The 17,296-nt window shown below is 44.4% G+C and overlaps 1 protein-coding gene across 1 annotated transcript in view; it reads right to left on the bottom strand.

Annotated features, from left to right (window-relative positions):
- Positions 1 to 516: 516 nt before the first annotated feature.
- USP53 (ubiquitin specific peptidase 53) overlaps positions 517 to 17,296 on the bottom strand; it is a 321,924-nt gene continuing 305,144 nt past the window's right edge. Inside the window, exon 15 of the mRNA XM_069630685.1 lies at positions 517 to 3,303. Within this exon, the coding sequence (XP_069486786.1) occupies positions 2,370 to 3,303 (934 nt within the window). The 3' untranslated portion in view covers positions 517 to 2,369. The remainder of the gene's footprint in view (positions 3,304 to 17,296) is intronic.

Raw genomic sequence — 17,296 nt, forward strand, 5'->3', positions numbered from 1 at the left:
CAGCTCGTCCAATAAATCACCTCTGCAGCATCTACTTTTGAAAAAAATGTGTACTTATTTTCCGGCCCCAGTAATGCCATTCTCAATAAAACCCAATATGTACATTAATCCAAGTTTTTTTTTTAATTATAGGAAGGTTTGTAAAACTGACTTTCTCAAGTGATATATTGCACGTGGAACTAGATTCCTTTTTATAATTTTGATTTGCAAGTCAATAAAAAGCAGAGGAACAGAGAGTGTGGAGTCACGATCAGAGTACCTGTGCGCTAATTATCACTACTAAGTTTATAAGACATATCATCAAATGAAAAAAGAAGTGTTAGCAGCAATCCAATTCCCACCAACCAATCCACACAGGCTGGTATTAGATTAACAGTTATATGGCAAAGAAGGGAAGGATTGCGCTTGACACCATTACAATGCTACAATCAGCAATCAAGGTACAGTATTTTAATGAGGTAGATTGAGAAAGGCGCCCAATCTACCTCATTAAAATACTGTACCTTGATTGCTGGTTGTAGCATTGTAATGGTGTCAAGCGCAATCCTACCCTTCTTTGCCATATAACAATAAAAAGCAGAAGCACCATTTCCAAATAAGCTCAGCTAGTAGACTATGATGTATTGCTCAGTTATGCGTTTTATGTTAATTTCTTTGAGAAAACTGGGGGAGGTGAGGGTGCTCTGAGAATGATCCACTGAGATAGATTGGGCCTGAGCTTGTCAGTGAATTTCAATTTAAGCACCAGAGGCAGGCGCACCTACCACAAATGGCTTCTCAGGTCTCATCGATCAGTCAGAGAAGGAAGATGGGAGCAAACCTTTAACAGGTACGTCGACAAATTAAGGGCCAGAGTTCGCCATCCCATTCTAACATTACCCGTTGCATTTTCGGTGTGGGGTGGGAAACCAATGAGTACTCTCCTACATTTCCAAGGCAGAAACAACACGCAGGACACGGAAAATATTCCAATATTGGCAACCAAGAAAAAGGGGAAATTGCATATGTGAAGCAAAAATGTACACGTGCCCTATGCAATTTAAAATGGGCACTTCCCGACTTCTGTAGCAAGGGAATTTCACAAAAAAGTATGGAACGTCAAAAGGACTACACTGTATGGCAGTGAGTTCGAGGAAGGGGAAAATGCATCATGAGCGAGCACATATGGCTTGTCAGGCTGGGTTACACTGGCCTGACAAGCCTTTGACATCAATGCATGTGCACACAGCACTGAGTACTTGCACCATATTTTCAATTGCTAAAAAACAAATGTGGAAGGATTCATAAAACAGATGGAAGAGAAAAAATGATTATTTCCCTTGACATGAGTCTGGAAAGGGGCGAAAACAGCAAAAGGCTGCAAAGGGTTCAGATACCATCTTTGTAGAAAAGGGTCATTGTTGCAGTTCAGTGACATCAGCTATCTAACATGAGGAAGAATCTGATTTCAGTTATAAAGTGTTTAATGCATATGCTTCTCCTCATCCTTTGCATGACTATGGAAATTAAGACAAGTGCAAGAGCCTGAACACAGCCTGGTAAAATATCAGTGCTTATTGGATTACAGCAGTTAGGCAACGTGGCTTTGATTCGTGGTTTGTGGTCACAGCATGATCATCTTGGGACAGAAAACAAAGCCAACTCATTACTTAAAAGTCCCATCGAAAAATGTAAATCCAATTCATGCTACTCGTAATGAGGAATTACGCTTCCTGGTGAAACCAGCACCTGAAGCAGCCCAGAACAAAATTGCATATTGGTTTAAGCTATATTAAATATCGTTAAAAAAATAAAATCAAACATTTGGTTGTACTATGTGCAAATCTTTGGAACTGTTTTGTCTTATACATTTTCTACACAAAGAGGATGTAAAGACTCATAGTTAAGGAATTAATCTTTTCATGTAAGCAACGAGTTAGTGCCTGCAACAGCAACTTTTTAAACAGGCCTACCATGTGTGCCATGGTAAAAATCTCAAAACATCTTTTCCCAATCATCTTCTGGGAAAATAACTCACCTTATCCTGTGGAACAGTTAGAGCCGCCAGAGGGTTAAAAAACACAAGAGAAAGGCGTGGACGAAATAGAACTACAGTTTTAAGGTGCATTTTGAAACAATATCTGTTCATAGAATCATGTGCAGAACCGTTCAGAACAGGTAGATCAATCACATTGTCATATTAAAATAGTGTTTCAACTTTTTGTTGAAAAGGAAGCTTGAAGCCTGCATTCTATAACTCTGGTCTAAAACGAGGGTTCCTGCGCTTCTTGGTAGAAACCGTCTCATTGTCATCAAACCGTAGGAAGCACAGGACTATTGCCACTGGCCTGACAAAATAAATGAATACACTGGACACCATGTTCAAAATACTATCTATTACAATATATGACACCAGAGCTGGGTTTCGATCTTGGGCCTGGCAGGGGGTGTCTGTTAAGAGTTCTGTGATTAGTCGCACCAGATTCCTTTTCACTTGGTGGTAGAGTGCCAGGATATCTTTGGACGTCACTCTCTGAAAAATAGAGTTTTGGCCTCTGATGATACTTCATTCTGTAAGTGTCAGTCATACAGCTGTCCACTGAAAAATAGGTAGTCAATGAAACATTGTCGTTTTCATTTGTAGAGCAATTACTTTGACCATTTTGAGTAGTTTCACAAGCAAATGGACCGTCGGGCACAGCTCGAAAGTCATACGGCGCAGAGACTGTCAAATTCGGTTTGCGTTGATGGACATCATGCTCTTGAGGATTCAGTCGTGCATCCTTTGGGGGAACAGATTTCTCATTTCCAGTCACTATGTGTACTTTGTTTGTAGTTTCAGCACTATCTTCCCTTGCAGGCAAATTTCTCCTCACATGCTTCTTTGGGGGCAAAGCAGGTGGCACATTAAGGTTGCTAGTCTCAGGGCCTCGATAGCTACCACTGTTATCGAGGGGCTGAGAGTTATTTGGTTCTTGGGGTAGCATTTGATGAGTGGTTGATTGATCTAGTAAATTCCAAGTCTGCACTGATGATGGCAAACTTACTTTCGGCACTGCAGTTTTAGCATGAGTAAACTCAAAAGACGAGAGACGTTCCTTTTGATTTGACACTCTGGCAGAAGCCCCTGAATTTTCACTAATGAATACATTTCCAGGACCGCCACTGTTCAGCAATGAACATGTCTGTTCCTCTGGATGGAGCCACTCGGAACGGATAGGGTTCGATTTGTTAATCTGTGCTTCTCTTGCATTGTTGTATTTCGGCACTCCATGAAGATTGGAAGACGGAAAGAACTTCTTATTTGAATCAGAACCCTCCTTCCTGAAAAGGGAAAGGAAATTAATACACAAACGCCAAAATATTACGATTCCAACTCCATGAATAATCTCACAAATGTGGACAGAAAGCGACACACATAAAACACATTTGTAACAAAACAAAGTAGGAGTAAGTTCGCTATTCAGAGGTGCTTAGAATTAAAACTCTATATTGCTTACTTAGTGTAACAACCAACCAATCCATTTGGTTAATTCCTTAGCTTTCCTTAAACCATCTAACAGTCTTTTTCAATTTCCATCACTGGCCGCTATTAGACCTAAACCACATGCCCAATCTCACAAAATACATTCAAAGAGGTGCATTTGCTTTCAATGCAGAGACTGACATTACTTAATATTTACATGTAGCTGTAAGTATCTGAAGACTTTTTATAGGGTTTGTCTCAAATCACACGGCAATGGCCATTTGATAGATTTCCTAGAGAATAAAAACTACATGACTGTTCCAAACTCATGTAAAATCTTGACTTTGCTCCAGTCTCCCTAAGACTCGTTATGGCCAAATATCAGCATTGATCTTTTCTCCACCTTAGGGAACAAATATAAGTGAGTGCAGTACTGACGTAACAACCAGGCTTCCACTATTTAGGTTTATGGAGGTGGGTTGTGTTCTGAACATTTTCTGATCAGTGGCACGGACATGGTGACCAGCTACCAACATTCTAGTCATTTAACATGTATTATATGTAAATGCATCGGATTGTATGAAAATACACAGAACAAAATCCTATTCTCACAGAAACAGTCAGAGGCAGCTCCTGTAATACAAGTGTTTAGAGGTACACAAAAAATTGAATGCCATCTGCAGGATTGGTAAACGTTTACAAAAAAATGACATTTCTACCAAGGCTGCACAAATACTTTGATTGAAGCTCATCAGTTAGGTCTTTTACGGTTTGTTGATGTATTTACATTTGCACAACACATCACCTGCCATTTTCAGGTCTCCTTGGTGCAGGCTGGGTGGACAAGATCATTATCCACCCAAGGAGGGTTTCCTGCAAGGACCAGATTACTAAGTGAATAAGCAGTTTGGCAAGCTCCCAGACACCCTGGTGTGGTTGGTGACTGAGGCTTGTTCTTTTCGAGTTATCTGGCTATGCAGCCTTTTGAGGACATTTGCATGTGAATGCTAGTGTAAGTCGATTCTCTATGGGTGGTCAAGTTTCACTACAATAATCCAGAGCGATTATTATGGGAAAATGCAAAAAGAAAGGTTATGTCCCCCCCCCCCCATGTTGACATTTTCTCAACCTTCCAAGAGACTGCACTCTGAACAATAGTGTCTTCCCTCAGGGTGGTTAGGCTTCCTAACATTGTATGGCACAAGAGTAATCTTGTGTTCCCCCGGATGATCAATTTGTCCCCCTTCCCTGACTTGCGAGTGTAACTGTGAGTATAAGAATGTCTCAGGGTGGTTGGGGCTGGCAGCTTTCCACAAAACCCAAGAGTGAACAGTTAGTATGAGGTCCCAACCATGTGGTTGGTTATGGAGAGTCCCCTTTGAATGTCCTTGTCAAAATCTTTTTGTATAGTGCATAGCTGTCATTGGTACCGGCATCAAAAAGTACAGTTGCCTCACATTGCTGGTCTATGACGGGTTTCTGGCTGGATGGCATCTTGAATGCCGATTGACTATGTGATGGAAAGTAGATCCACTTGAAGCCTTGTGAGACTTATGAGGATTTATGGAGAAGCCCAGCCTGTGCAGCAGTGAACAGGTGTCTTTGAGGTGAGACAAAACCTGCACAGACAACTTTACCTGGATCAGTGGGTCGTCCAGGTATGGGAACACATGAATGCCGGATCTCTGGAGATACACTGCTACTACTTCTATCAGCTTGAAGACCTGTGGAGCGGAGGTCAACTCAAAGGGGAGCACCTTGAATTGGTAATTCATGTCCACTATGAGTAATCTTAGGTATCTCCTGTGCCTGTGAAGGATTGGCAAGTGGAAATATTCGTCCTGCAGATCCAACAACACCAACCAGTCCTTTAACTGCAGAGCCTGGAGAATCTCTTGGAGCGTCACCATCTTGAATTTGTCTTTCCTCAGGAATTTGTTCAAGGCCCTGAGGTCCAAAAGAGGACGCAGTCCGCCTCCTTTCTTGGGTACCAGGAAATAATGGGAATACCAGCCTGACCCTCTCTGTTGGGGAGGTACCTCTTGCAGAGCACCCTTCAACAACAGGGCTCACAGTTCTTCCTGGAGCCCCTGTTACGGTTGTTGGGGAGAGGGGGCGGTTTGTCTGGAGGTCTCCGTAAGAAGGGAAGACGGCACTCCCCTTGAACAAGTTGCAATGCCCAGGCATCGGAGGTTCTCGACCACTGGGGCACGTGCCCGCCAATCCTCCCACCAACTGGGCAAATGGGAGGGGAGACCTCAAAGAGGCTTTGAGACCAGAGCTGGCCCAGCCGCTGTTGCTGTTGTCTGCTGGGCCCTAGAAGTCCTTCTGCCCCTCCCGGAGCGCAGGAAATGCTTCTGCCTGTAACTGGATTGTGGGGGCTGCACCTTTCTTCCAAAAGGGGACAAACCGTTGAACGCCTGTTCCCCTAGTGGAGAAGCTAATGGTAGACTTAATCGGTTGTTGGGCAGCCAGTGCCAGCGACTCTGCAGCAAACTTTGAGTACTTGATCTTTTCCAGGGACTATCAACCTTTCGGGCCGAACAAACGCTCGCCATCAAAGGCAATGTCGAGCAACTTGGCTTGAACATTGGGGGAAAACCCAGAATTGTTCAGGTAAGTCTGCCTGCGTATGACTTTAGTCAACCGTAAAGCCCTGCCCAGACAACACACAGCATTCAGGCCTGATTGCAACCCTTCACAGGCTAACTCATTACCATCCTCCACTAAGCGTAGTAACCCTTTCTGCATTTCCCCTTTCGGGATGTGTTCTGCTGCTTCTTTAATCAGCCCCCAAAGGCTGTGTGTGTATTTGGCAAAGGTGCACAAAGCATTAACTGCCTTGATAGCCATACTATTAGAAGAAAATATTTTTTTCGCTAATGTGTCCTATTTCTTTGATTCGGTTAGTGGCTAAATTGGAGGTTGATGGGGACATTATAGTGTTCACCTTGGCTGCCTGAACCACTAAACCATCAGGCGTAGCACGAGTAGACAAATATGCAGGGTCACCCCTTGCAGGTTTATACCTTTGTGAAGTCTGAGTGCACCTCAGGTGTGGAACAGGGTCTTACATTGAACGGCATTGCTCATTCAGTGGTCCGGCCTATCAATCAGTCAGCTCATGGGCCAATTGTGCTTTAGCAGGGGCACATAAGACTACGACATCCACCACTCTCTCCACTGTCTTCTGATACTGTGCATTCTCATGGCCATAGGGATGGGTCTGCTGCATGTCCAAATCGGGAGAGGTGTCTAAGCTACTTGCGTTGTGAAGGCCCTCATCCAAGTCAACAAGTCGTCGCGATCAGCAAAAATGCTGACCCTCCCGGATGAAAATCGAGGCCCTGCTCTCTGAAAATGGAGAACATTGTGTCGAAAAACGCTTTGACACCAGGACATAGGACTTCTTGAACATCAGCACCAATCTTGGCCTGGGTGTCGATGGTATTGGGGCTGTCGGCGCATATTGTGGCTTTGATGTAACAGTCGACTTGGTGGCGGTCGGTCTCTGGCCGAAGGTCCCAAACTCTACCGGGCACAACTGGGGTCTCCTTGTCTTTCTGCTTCGAGGGTTTCCCCCGTACCCGCAGTAGCCCATTTCACCATTTGCTCCTTAAACTCTTCTCATTCGGCTCTGGATGTGCCTGATTGAGACTACATCCCTCCTTGGATGTGTACGAGTCATGCCTGCGTCGATGGAAATGCTTCTTCTTGTGAGAAGAGGACGACAAATGGCTCCTGCAGTGACCTCTTTTTAGCCTTTAGTGCCTGTCCCCTTTTTCAGGCGTGGGTCCCTCTGTCTTCTGTTCCGACAACCAAGTAGTCGATTGAGTTGGAGACTTCGATGGGGGGCACCCCAACTTCAGTTTTCCTGCACGCTTCTGTAGTGATTTCAGGTTCATCTGCTGACACGACCCTGCAGTCTTCGGTGACGTGATCTGTGCTGAGTCACCACAAACAGACACCATGCAGTCTGTGCACCTCTTAAAAAGGAACTGAGATACCGGGCAAAGTATATTGACGTATATATAGACATGACGTAGTATATGTACGACAACCGACGTCATGTCTGGAGTCGACGACCGCTGCATCAAGTCAAGATGGATAGACGGCCGAGACAATGTGCACTACGCCCCCTGTTGAAACGTTTCCAAAGCAGCTGACGCTGGGGGGATATCTCTATTGGATCTGCGGGAGAATGTAATCCATTGAAAACCCTACATGGCAGGTCCTTTTGTTCAAAACCGCCTACCTTGTTAATTCCAGGGCAAACTTAGTAAGAAGTGCAAGACATCTGCGACTCCCAATACAAAAGGGGATGACTGTTTAAGGATTGATCGGAAATGATGCGTGCCTAGCATACATACCAGGGAACCTGCAACCAATTTCAGAGCATCCTGTTTAGTCACATGATTATACAGGCAGAATGCTTGGAAACCTGGAGCTTCTAGCTTGGCAGGGGGGCAAGCGGTCATGGGTTACCCTCTTAAGCACCTTTTTGCAGTGCTAGAGATAGCGGGAAAGTACCGTCTCAGCAGCATGGTCAAGGGAAACACTGGGCCAGAGTCTGGTGGGGGCTTGCAGCATGCAGGAACACAGATGAGAAGGACATCATTAATTGTGCCAGCACTTGAGCCGCTGCACATCAATCTTTTACCCCCTTCATTATGGTCAGTGTCCATAAAACAGAAAGAGCCTTAGCCAAACCAAGATGTCCGACGGCAACTCCCGGGGCATGAAGGTAGAACAATACTGTTAACTACTTCATGTTTCATGTGGTACGCCTCCACGCTTATGTGTCCTGTGCCTTAGATACTGGGCCTCATTACGACCTTGGCGCTAATGGGTTAACGGCGCCGTAAAAGGTTGCGGTGCCGTTAACCCATTAGCTCCTTACTACGAGGTCCCTTTGCGGGACCTGACCTGAACGGCTGGTCTAGACCAGCCGTTAAAGTAGGGACCCGCAAAGGGACCTTGGTGCTAAGTACGGTACCGCAATTTGCGGTACTGTACTTAGCGCCTTCGCCATTCCCATTATGCCCTATGGGGCAAAAATGGGACTGGGGAAGGGCCATGGGGAAATACCGCCCCGCCAACCTTGGAATGGGGCGGTATTTCCCCATTTCACCATGACGGACACGTTACGATACCCGCACCAACCATGGTGCTAATAGCGCCATGGTTTAGCGCCGGTATCGTAATGAGGACCACTGACTTTCCTGCTAGAGTATTATCCTCCTGCCTCATTCTGTCCCCCCCACCTCCTGCCCCAGTTATTCTTGTCCCTCACCCTTCCACGCTGCTTCCTCTCCTCGTGTCTTCAGGTGACCCATTGCTGTAGTTGCCCTTCTCCAAGTACTGCAAGCCTCCTGGAGTCTCTTCTTGCCCTGACTCTGCCTGGATACATATATTCCTGGTACTTGACTTTTCTCAACCTTCATTCACCCCTTGAATTATCTTCTCTGCTCTTCGAGGAGGTTTATTCACTGCTAGAGGTTTTCTCCAGAGGGTTTGTGCAACCCTCTCCCCAATGCCATTTGTTTCCCAGATCTTGCATCTACCTGCTCAGGAGAGAGAGCGAGAGAGAGCGAGAGAGAGCGAGAGAGAGCGAGAGAGAGCGAGAAGCCTTTACCCTGCCAAAATGAAAGGGTCTGCACACAGCGTCCAGAAAAGACCTGCACTTGAAAACCAGTCCTAACGAGTGTAGCCTGAATGTAGTTATGAGGGTTGCATTTACCTAGATCTAGGAATATGTGTCGGTTAGGAGCGAGATGCGTGATGAAAAGCTGTGCTCTGCACATGCAGCTATGCATTTTAGGCATTCGTGGTGGCCACTGTGGCCCTTGCAGAGTTAATTGGAGTTTGCCTAATGTTAACATACAGGACAGCTGTAATAGATGGTTAAAACTAAGTGCAGATAGATGGATGTATTTGGGGTGTCCCTGGACAGGGGAATGAGTGTTTCATGAATCACTGAGTCGGTCTGCATGTGCCTGAAGAGAGTATGTGACCAGGAAAGTCTGTCAAAGAAGGTTAGCATGCACAGGTCTACACAGCACTTGAACGTACTGCACTAGTGCAAATGAACCGCATGTGTGCTATAGTAATGTCCGTATACAGTTGCGTCTGCGTGTATGTATTTGTGTGCATGTAATATGAGAATGTTACAGCATAAGGAAGTCTAAGTTGTATATGTTCAGCAGCAAATACCCGTTTGTGCCCAAATAGTAAGAGATAGTACTCATCATAACGCTTGGTTCACATTAGACCGTGACATCCTTAAAAAGAAAAAGACAAGAGGAAAGGAAGTGGCAGAAAACCAACTAAGATGCACTTAAAATAGTCTGGAAAAAGCATGAGAAATCATAAAAAATATTTCACGAGCAAATAGATAACGCTGGGAATAACACCAAAAAGCTCTTTGAAATGCTAAAAATGCTCGAGAAACCAAAAGCATAGGCACAGATTTTCAATCCAACTAATTTGGACTGTATGATGAGTCAACAAGCTTTTCAAGATAAACTCACTACTGCACTTCTAAGAGTTGGTGACCCCATTATAAATGAATGGGACTCACAGGCTCTTCAAAATGTTCATTCAAACCCATTTCAGTGACTGAAATGGAGAAAGATTTGATTGAGATGCAACTCACCTTCTGTTTTGGGGATGTTATTCCTTCCAAAATAAGTTTCGAAAACCAATAACAACCTGTAAATAGTTGTATGGTAATCGTGTTAACATATAGTGTTTCTATGCTAATCATTACAATGTAATGTAAATAATCTTTTTGTATATCGCTCACCTGTATCTCTTTTATTCGCTTATATGTAACCCTGTAAATGCGCCCAGATACCTCTGGGTTAGGCACACTATATAAATAAACAATAATTGTTTTCACGTTTCTTGTGCGAATTGTGACCGCATCTTTTTCTCAGAACTGTGTTCCAGACTACAAGAAGCGTTTAAAAACGTTCCTGTGCGACCCTGGACAGGGTTAACTGATTTCACTTTTTCCGGTATCCACCCCATAAGCATGCCTGTGCCATTTATAAAACCTTTCTGCCAGTTATTGGCCTGCTCTAGGGGATCCCTTTTTCTTCTTCCCGTCTCTTCTGTGGACTCATTTTGTTGTCTTTGGAGGTGTCACTCTTGTGAGCGCCCCGAGGCCTATGGGTTAGTGGCGCTATAGGATAGATAGATAGATAGATAGATAGATAGATAGATAGATAGAAGTTACAATTACTCCACTAGTAATAAAAACTGGACTAAATACGAAAGAAGAAAAGAATCTCAGACCCATCATCAATTCCTATTTTCTAAAAAAATAGTTGACACGGCCCAACTTCAAGAATAACTGGACACTGCCTTCAAGCTGCACGTAAGGCAATTAGGTTTCCATTTGGGCCATAGTAGGGAGAGTGCTCTATTAGATCTTCAAACACACATGTTCGATATCCTACACAAAGGCTAAACTGGGCTGCTGGTATTATTGGATCTATCTGCAGATTTTGACCACCTTGACCATGAGCGACTTCTAAACATCCTTGCCTCTGTAGGCAATTGCTCACAAGAGGTTGTGTGCAGGATTTACTCTTTACTAACTAAATCGGAGGTCTACTGTGCGCTAAGGCGATGCTACTTCATATCCTGCTCCCCATATCTTGTGGCGTATGTGAGGAATAAGAAATGCGAGGCGGAGTGCTTGGTAAAGGGTTTTCACAAGTAGCCATTTTATTAACTGAAAGGGGTGTGATAAACGCTGCGCTATCCCTAACCTAAAGAGGATTTCCCTGCCTATCAAAAGGAAACCAAAGAAAAACACTCTAGTCAAAGGAATATGTCCCTCACACTTATACATACCTTAAACTCAAAAAGGTTAAATATGGTTTTACAGAAACAATAACTATAAACATCAACCGGATATCAATATATCCTTATCTTGTTTGAATTTCCTTCCACAGGTTCAAGGCAGGATTATCAACAACATTTCCAAAGAATACACAGTTCCTCTTAAATAGCCAAGTTATATTCACAACATTCTTCTTACTCCAAAGGTCTTTCACTTGGTATTCAACCAAGCTCCCACAAAACGAACAGTCCATCTTCAAGTTGCAATATTTGATTGTCACTTCTTCTTGATTCATAATAATGTGTCATAATGGCTGTCTTCTAAGACAACAAAAAAACCCTTCCACAATTCTTCTGACTTCACAACAATATTTGTATCCAATTGTTTTTTACCACAGTTCATCGAACACCACAGCGGTCTTGCCAGTTTTTCTTTTGTAACCTTTAACCACAATGCAGTACCTTAATATCTTCTTCCTGGTCCACTAACCTACCAGGCCTACCACTAACAATCCATATCCTGGTGTACTCCCCTGCCAGGACTAAACACTCCTATCACTTCTACCAGTACTTCGTGATAAGGTTTTTCCTTCAACACTCTCAATACTTGACCTTTAAACGACAATTAAGATACAGTTTCTTCTGCAAGGACCCAATAAACATCAGTGCGGTTTGTTCCACTTTATCTGCCACAGGCAATGCAGGTTATATTCCTCTCTTCCTTGATACTTCTTTCAAGGATGGTTTCTCTCATGCCACTCTTGATTTCTAAACCCCACATCAAACAACTGTTAATAATATCTCGGTCACAGTTGTCCTTCATTGGTTTAGGTAATGCTTGTTGGTGTACAAATTAAATATGGTCTCCTCCTTACTCTGGGAATAATAGTTACAATGTCCTTGTAATATTGTTTTCTGGTTAGCTTGCCAATGTGGGCTCTTGGTTTTCCACAGTATTTCCCGCTCTTTACTTTGGCAATGGATGTTTTTGCTTACCTTTGCAATTGCCCTCCCTCTTTACTTTGGGAATGCAAGTGTTTAAACACTTTCACTACTACCCCCTCTTTGTCTAGGAAATGGTAATTGTAAGATTTATTTTCGGTCTTTCTTTTCAATTGATTATATTGTTTGGGTAACGTTCATACATTAGTTAGATATTCAAAATAATATTCAGCGGGCAGCGTTCGACAACACAACGTTCCCGGGTTTCCTATCTTAGGCAAACTCACCGGCTTTTCCATGCGCGTCCGCTAGTGCTGCTGCCACTGTCTTTTCTGTGCTCTTGTGAGTTGGTGACCCCAACTCACAAGAGTTGGGTAATGCTTCAGTCGCATTACCACGACCTGCACCGCTTGGGAAAGGAGCCTGCCGTGCTCCTCCTGCTCTCTGGTGCTCGCCAGCCACCGGGATAAAGTGCCTGATAAAAGTGCTTCTCTCTCTCACAGGACAGCTTCTCAATTTACTGTTTCCCGTTGTGCGACCTCTGCAATTCAGGTTCTCTACACTGAAGACCCTCTCGGGACCTGATTCTGCATTAACAGCAGCATCAGTTCTGGCGTCTTCTGTCCTCTGCAACTTCGACTGGAAACACCTCCCCCCTCTTCTTCTAATGAACCTGAGGAGGATTTACATAGTCCAAAGTCCCACTCAGGTGTGGATCATTACAACCATTAAACTGCGCTGTGTAGTTTTTGGCCTCTGAGCTCCTCTTCTTCGTCCCAGTACTTGGGGCATTGCAGGACTTGAAGTCCCCAATGTTCCGATCATGTTTTTCATCAAAGACCTCAGTTTAACAGTAAGCTATTAAAAGTGTAGGATCTCTAGGGAAGTTATCAGAAGGGTTCTCCCAATTCGCCTGACCCATTTCCCCTCTCATGTAGTCTCCTGCAGAACACCACCCCCAGGGTCGGTACCAAGAATCGTCTAACTTTCCCTGGCCAGATGAGAGGGGTACCAGGCCAGGGTTTCTGGGATAATCATATATGATTCATCACAAGTACCCCAAGGCGACTGCTTGTCACCAGCATTAACATCTATATAAAGTTACTCTGTGACCTCCTTTTGACTGAGATGGGAGTGTACTTTACTAATTATGCTGATGACACAGTTGTTACTCGAGACCGATGGAGTCTATGAAATTGACACCACGAATCTCACCCGGATCTATAAACCCCATCAAAAACTGGATGTCTACGCATTGGATGTGCCTCAATAGCTCAAAACCTTTGGTTCTTCGCAGGCTCAAGCCAAATTAGATCTTAGATATTCCAGCTTTGACATTGAGGATTGTAACATCCAAACACTTGGGCAAGTAAAGACTCTGGAGTGTCCATTTGGAATCTTCACTTGGCACAGACATACATGTTAACCAGGTGGCAAAGAATTGCCAATGCCATTTTAGGATTCTTAGACACATGAAACCTTTTGATTCTGAAAAGAGCTGCGTCACCTTAGCCCGATCTATCATTCTGCCGAGGCTTGAATATTGCAATGCACTCTTAACAGGTGCAGGCAAAAGTGGTCTTCACAGGCTCGGTTTTGCAAAACGATGCCATCCGCATAATGAAAGACGTTCATTGTAGAGACCATATTTTTACTATTAGAAAAGACATGCACTCGCTGCCAGTGGCTGCTCAAATACAGGACACGTCAATCCTCACACAGGATGCACCACTGGGATGCTACAGAAACCTCTTTAACCTATCACTCGCAACAGGGAAAGTACTGCAGTCATTCAAATCAGTGCACATCAAATCACTCCTCAAGAACACAGTATGCAATGTGGAAGACCTCTCCAACTACAGAACTATTTCAAACATTTCCTACCCAGCAAAACTGATAGAAACGTAGGTCTACGAACTAACACAGGAACACATAGAACACCACCAGTTGCTGGACCAGGCGCAAGTCGACTTTAGAAACCGCAAGAAGGACCGAAACGGCACTCCTGTCTATCTAGAATGACCTAAAGACAAATGCAGACACCAACACAAACTCTGCCCCGATACTACTCGACCTCTCTGCAGCGTAAGACAGTGAACCATGACATCCTCATCGAGAAATAGGAATAACCAACCTAGCCCTGCTCTAGATTAAATCATTCCTAACTAATAGAACGGAAACTTTCTGGATAAACCCTTTAAATCCACTCCATGCAGCACCAACTGGAGTACCATAAGGATCTTCCCTATCCCCACTGCTCTTCAACATCTACCCAACTCCATTAAATAAGCTCATCAAAAGACAGCCTTACTTACTACAACTACGCAGACGACACACAAATTATCTATAAAATCAAAGATGCACAAGAAGATAACACTGGAAGAATGTCTCAAAGAACTCTACGACTGGATGAACACAAACAGCCTCAAACTCAACACAGGCAAGACAGAAGTCATGGTTATATACCAAAACCTGGAAAATAACCTTTATATGCCATGGCCCACAGAACTAGGGACAGCACCTACACCATCGAAAAAAGTAAAAACCCTTGGAGTCTTAATGGACAACGTGTTAACATTAGAACCACAAGTAAACAACAATCCAGGAAGGTTTATTCCTCCTACACTCGATAAAAAGAATCCTAGCATTCCTGTACTTCACACATAAAACACTGACCATCACCACCCTCATCATGTCCAGAATTGACTAAGCAAACAGTCTTTACCTCGGAACGCTGGAACAACTGCTGAAAAAACTACAACGTATCCAAAATGCATCAGCCAGACTTGTCAAACTATCACGAAGGGACCACATCATCCCAGCGCTAAAAATGTTAAACTGGCTGCCAATCAAACGAATCACGTTCCAAATGATGTGCATAATGCACAGAACAATCCACGGCCAAGGAGCAGAATTCCTACAAAAGAAAATTCAGATCAAGCAACGCCATCCGCCTGGAACCAAAACCATACACAAGAAAAAAAACGTACCTGGCAGCAAAAACTTTGAACACCCTTCCGAAAGAAATACGCAATACGAAGGATTACCTAAAATACAGAAAACTACTCAAAACCTGGCGCTTCACCTCAGAACCAGGCGTAAACAACTAGAAAAACAAAGACACCAATGGAACTAAAACGCCTCACACACAAGCCCACATTGCAGGAAGTATCTGGGGAGGGAGCCCAGGATTCACCCTCTCCCAAACCAAACCGGTACGTTAGGCAAAGCCTAATGGCACGGCACCCAAGCTGCACACGAGGGAGCATTAACCACAACCAGCACCCATTAAGACCGGGAGCGACTGGGATTCAGAGGGATGGGACCCTGTCCTAGGAGCTCGAGGAGGCGATTGCAGGCACACCCCACTGACAACCTAAGAGCAACCCACAACCTTACCAATCTCGACCCAGAGGTTGGGGGTGGGGGTCCTCACCACCTTCATACCCACAGATCACTAGACAGTTACATAGACATGTCACCGCTTTGCACAAAACACAGAACCCAGCGAGTGACACCACGGAACACTCCAAAAGACAGAACGGGCAGCGAGACCCAACATGTCCGAAGCAACGAGGTAACCCCACTAACCCCTCCGCTAAAACCTCAACTTTCTGCATACACCTCTCAAACGCTAAACAAACACAACCTCTTCCTTTAACAGCAAACCGCATGCACTTCACTACACTGCAACAAAACAGTCTCGCACAACAGCACATGGTAGTCTACCGATCCGCAAACCGCACCCATGCTAAGCAAACAGGGTTAACCGAACTGAAGCAGTCAACAGCACATCACAACTCTCTCTCTACCCGTCTCCCGCTATAAATGTCCATTAACATCATCATGAAATCATTAGGTTTTGCAAGTTAATTTGCAGTAATGTTGGGGTTACTCAATGGTTGTATGTGTGATCAGTGGTTGTGTCCTGGTGAATGGTTTGTTGTACAGGTTTTGTTCTTAAATTAATGGGTGACAGTGCAGGTTGATGAGTGTAGCAAGAGAGTCCAATAGCAAACAACATACTGCATGTCACCTTGCGTCCACTTCTAAGCACTTGCCCGCCTTGTGGACAAGTATCGCCTCATTTTGACTGGCCTCCCTCATTGTCTTGAATTCTTCTTCTATAGCGAGGCAAGGTACCTCAGCAAGAGGGTGGGTTGAAATGTATGCTTTGGTTCGCCTCCCTGTAAAACTAGGCAGATACAATACTGTTGCTGGTCCAAGCAGAATGGGGAAATGTGGTGCCCTCTCCTAACCTCACTATGCGCTGCTAAGAGCCTCATTCCAGCTTGGTCGGGAACAGAGGAAACGAGTAAGTACCTCCCTGACCATTCCTTAGGCCCCAAATGGCTAGGACAGGCAAAAAAGGCTGGGAGTAACAACACACTCTTAAATGAAGGTGCCTTATGAACTGTGGCCCCCCTGGAAGCAATGCCCTTGATCTGTTGCCTGGAAGCTAAAGGCTAGGTAGGAGCTTTAGGGGGTTGGGTAAAGTAGAGTAGGAGGCTGGATCCCTCAAGGGTGGAGGCTGGGTCTTCTAGGAATGTCAGCATAACCCAGCCTTTTCCACCCTTCTATACCTGGGCCAGGGGTGGGCTCTTTTCAAATGCAATGGGTTTAAAGGGTATTGGCAATGAGCAGGAAATATTGTTAGGCGATTAAATAGTGGTAAAAATATGCAGCGGATTGTAAGACCTAAGACAACTGAGGGACATGGGGGAATTTTGCTTGGGAGATTCATGAAGATGCGTGGATTTGAGTCTGAAAACTCAGGGTGGTTGGGTTTTGAAACCTTTCATAACTAGTGTCTGTGGTGCGGGGCAAGAGGAATCCAGGTGAGCCTCTGGAGGATCCAAAGGTACTATAGTGATAGCGCATATTGGTGCCAAAGAAGGAGCCATAGTAGTGAGAACTGGTGGGTTGAACAGCTGAATGAGCTCCTGAAAGAATCATTTTCATAAAATGTTTAAAGGACATTAAAAGGAGGCCTGGAGTGAACCGGTGGCAGGGGGGGGGGAATAGGGATAAATACCATCCCATAAACTATCCTCAAAC

Source organism: Ambystoma mexicanum, chromosome 6q (genome assembly GCF_040938575.1).
Source record: "Ambystoma mexicanum isolate Mex_15411 chromosome 6q, UKY_AmexF1_1, whole genome shotgun sequence".
NCBI classification, from domain to species: domain Eukaryota; kingdom Metazoa; phylum Chordata; class Amphibia; order Caudata; family Ambystomatidae; genus Ambystoma; species Ambystoma mexicanum.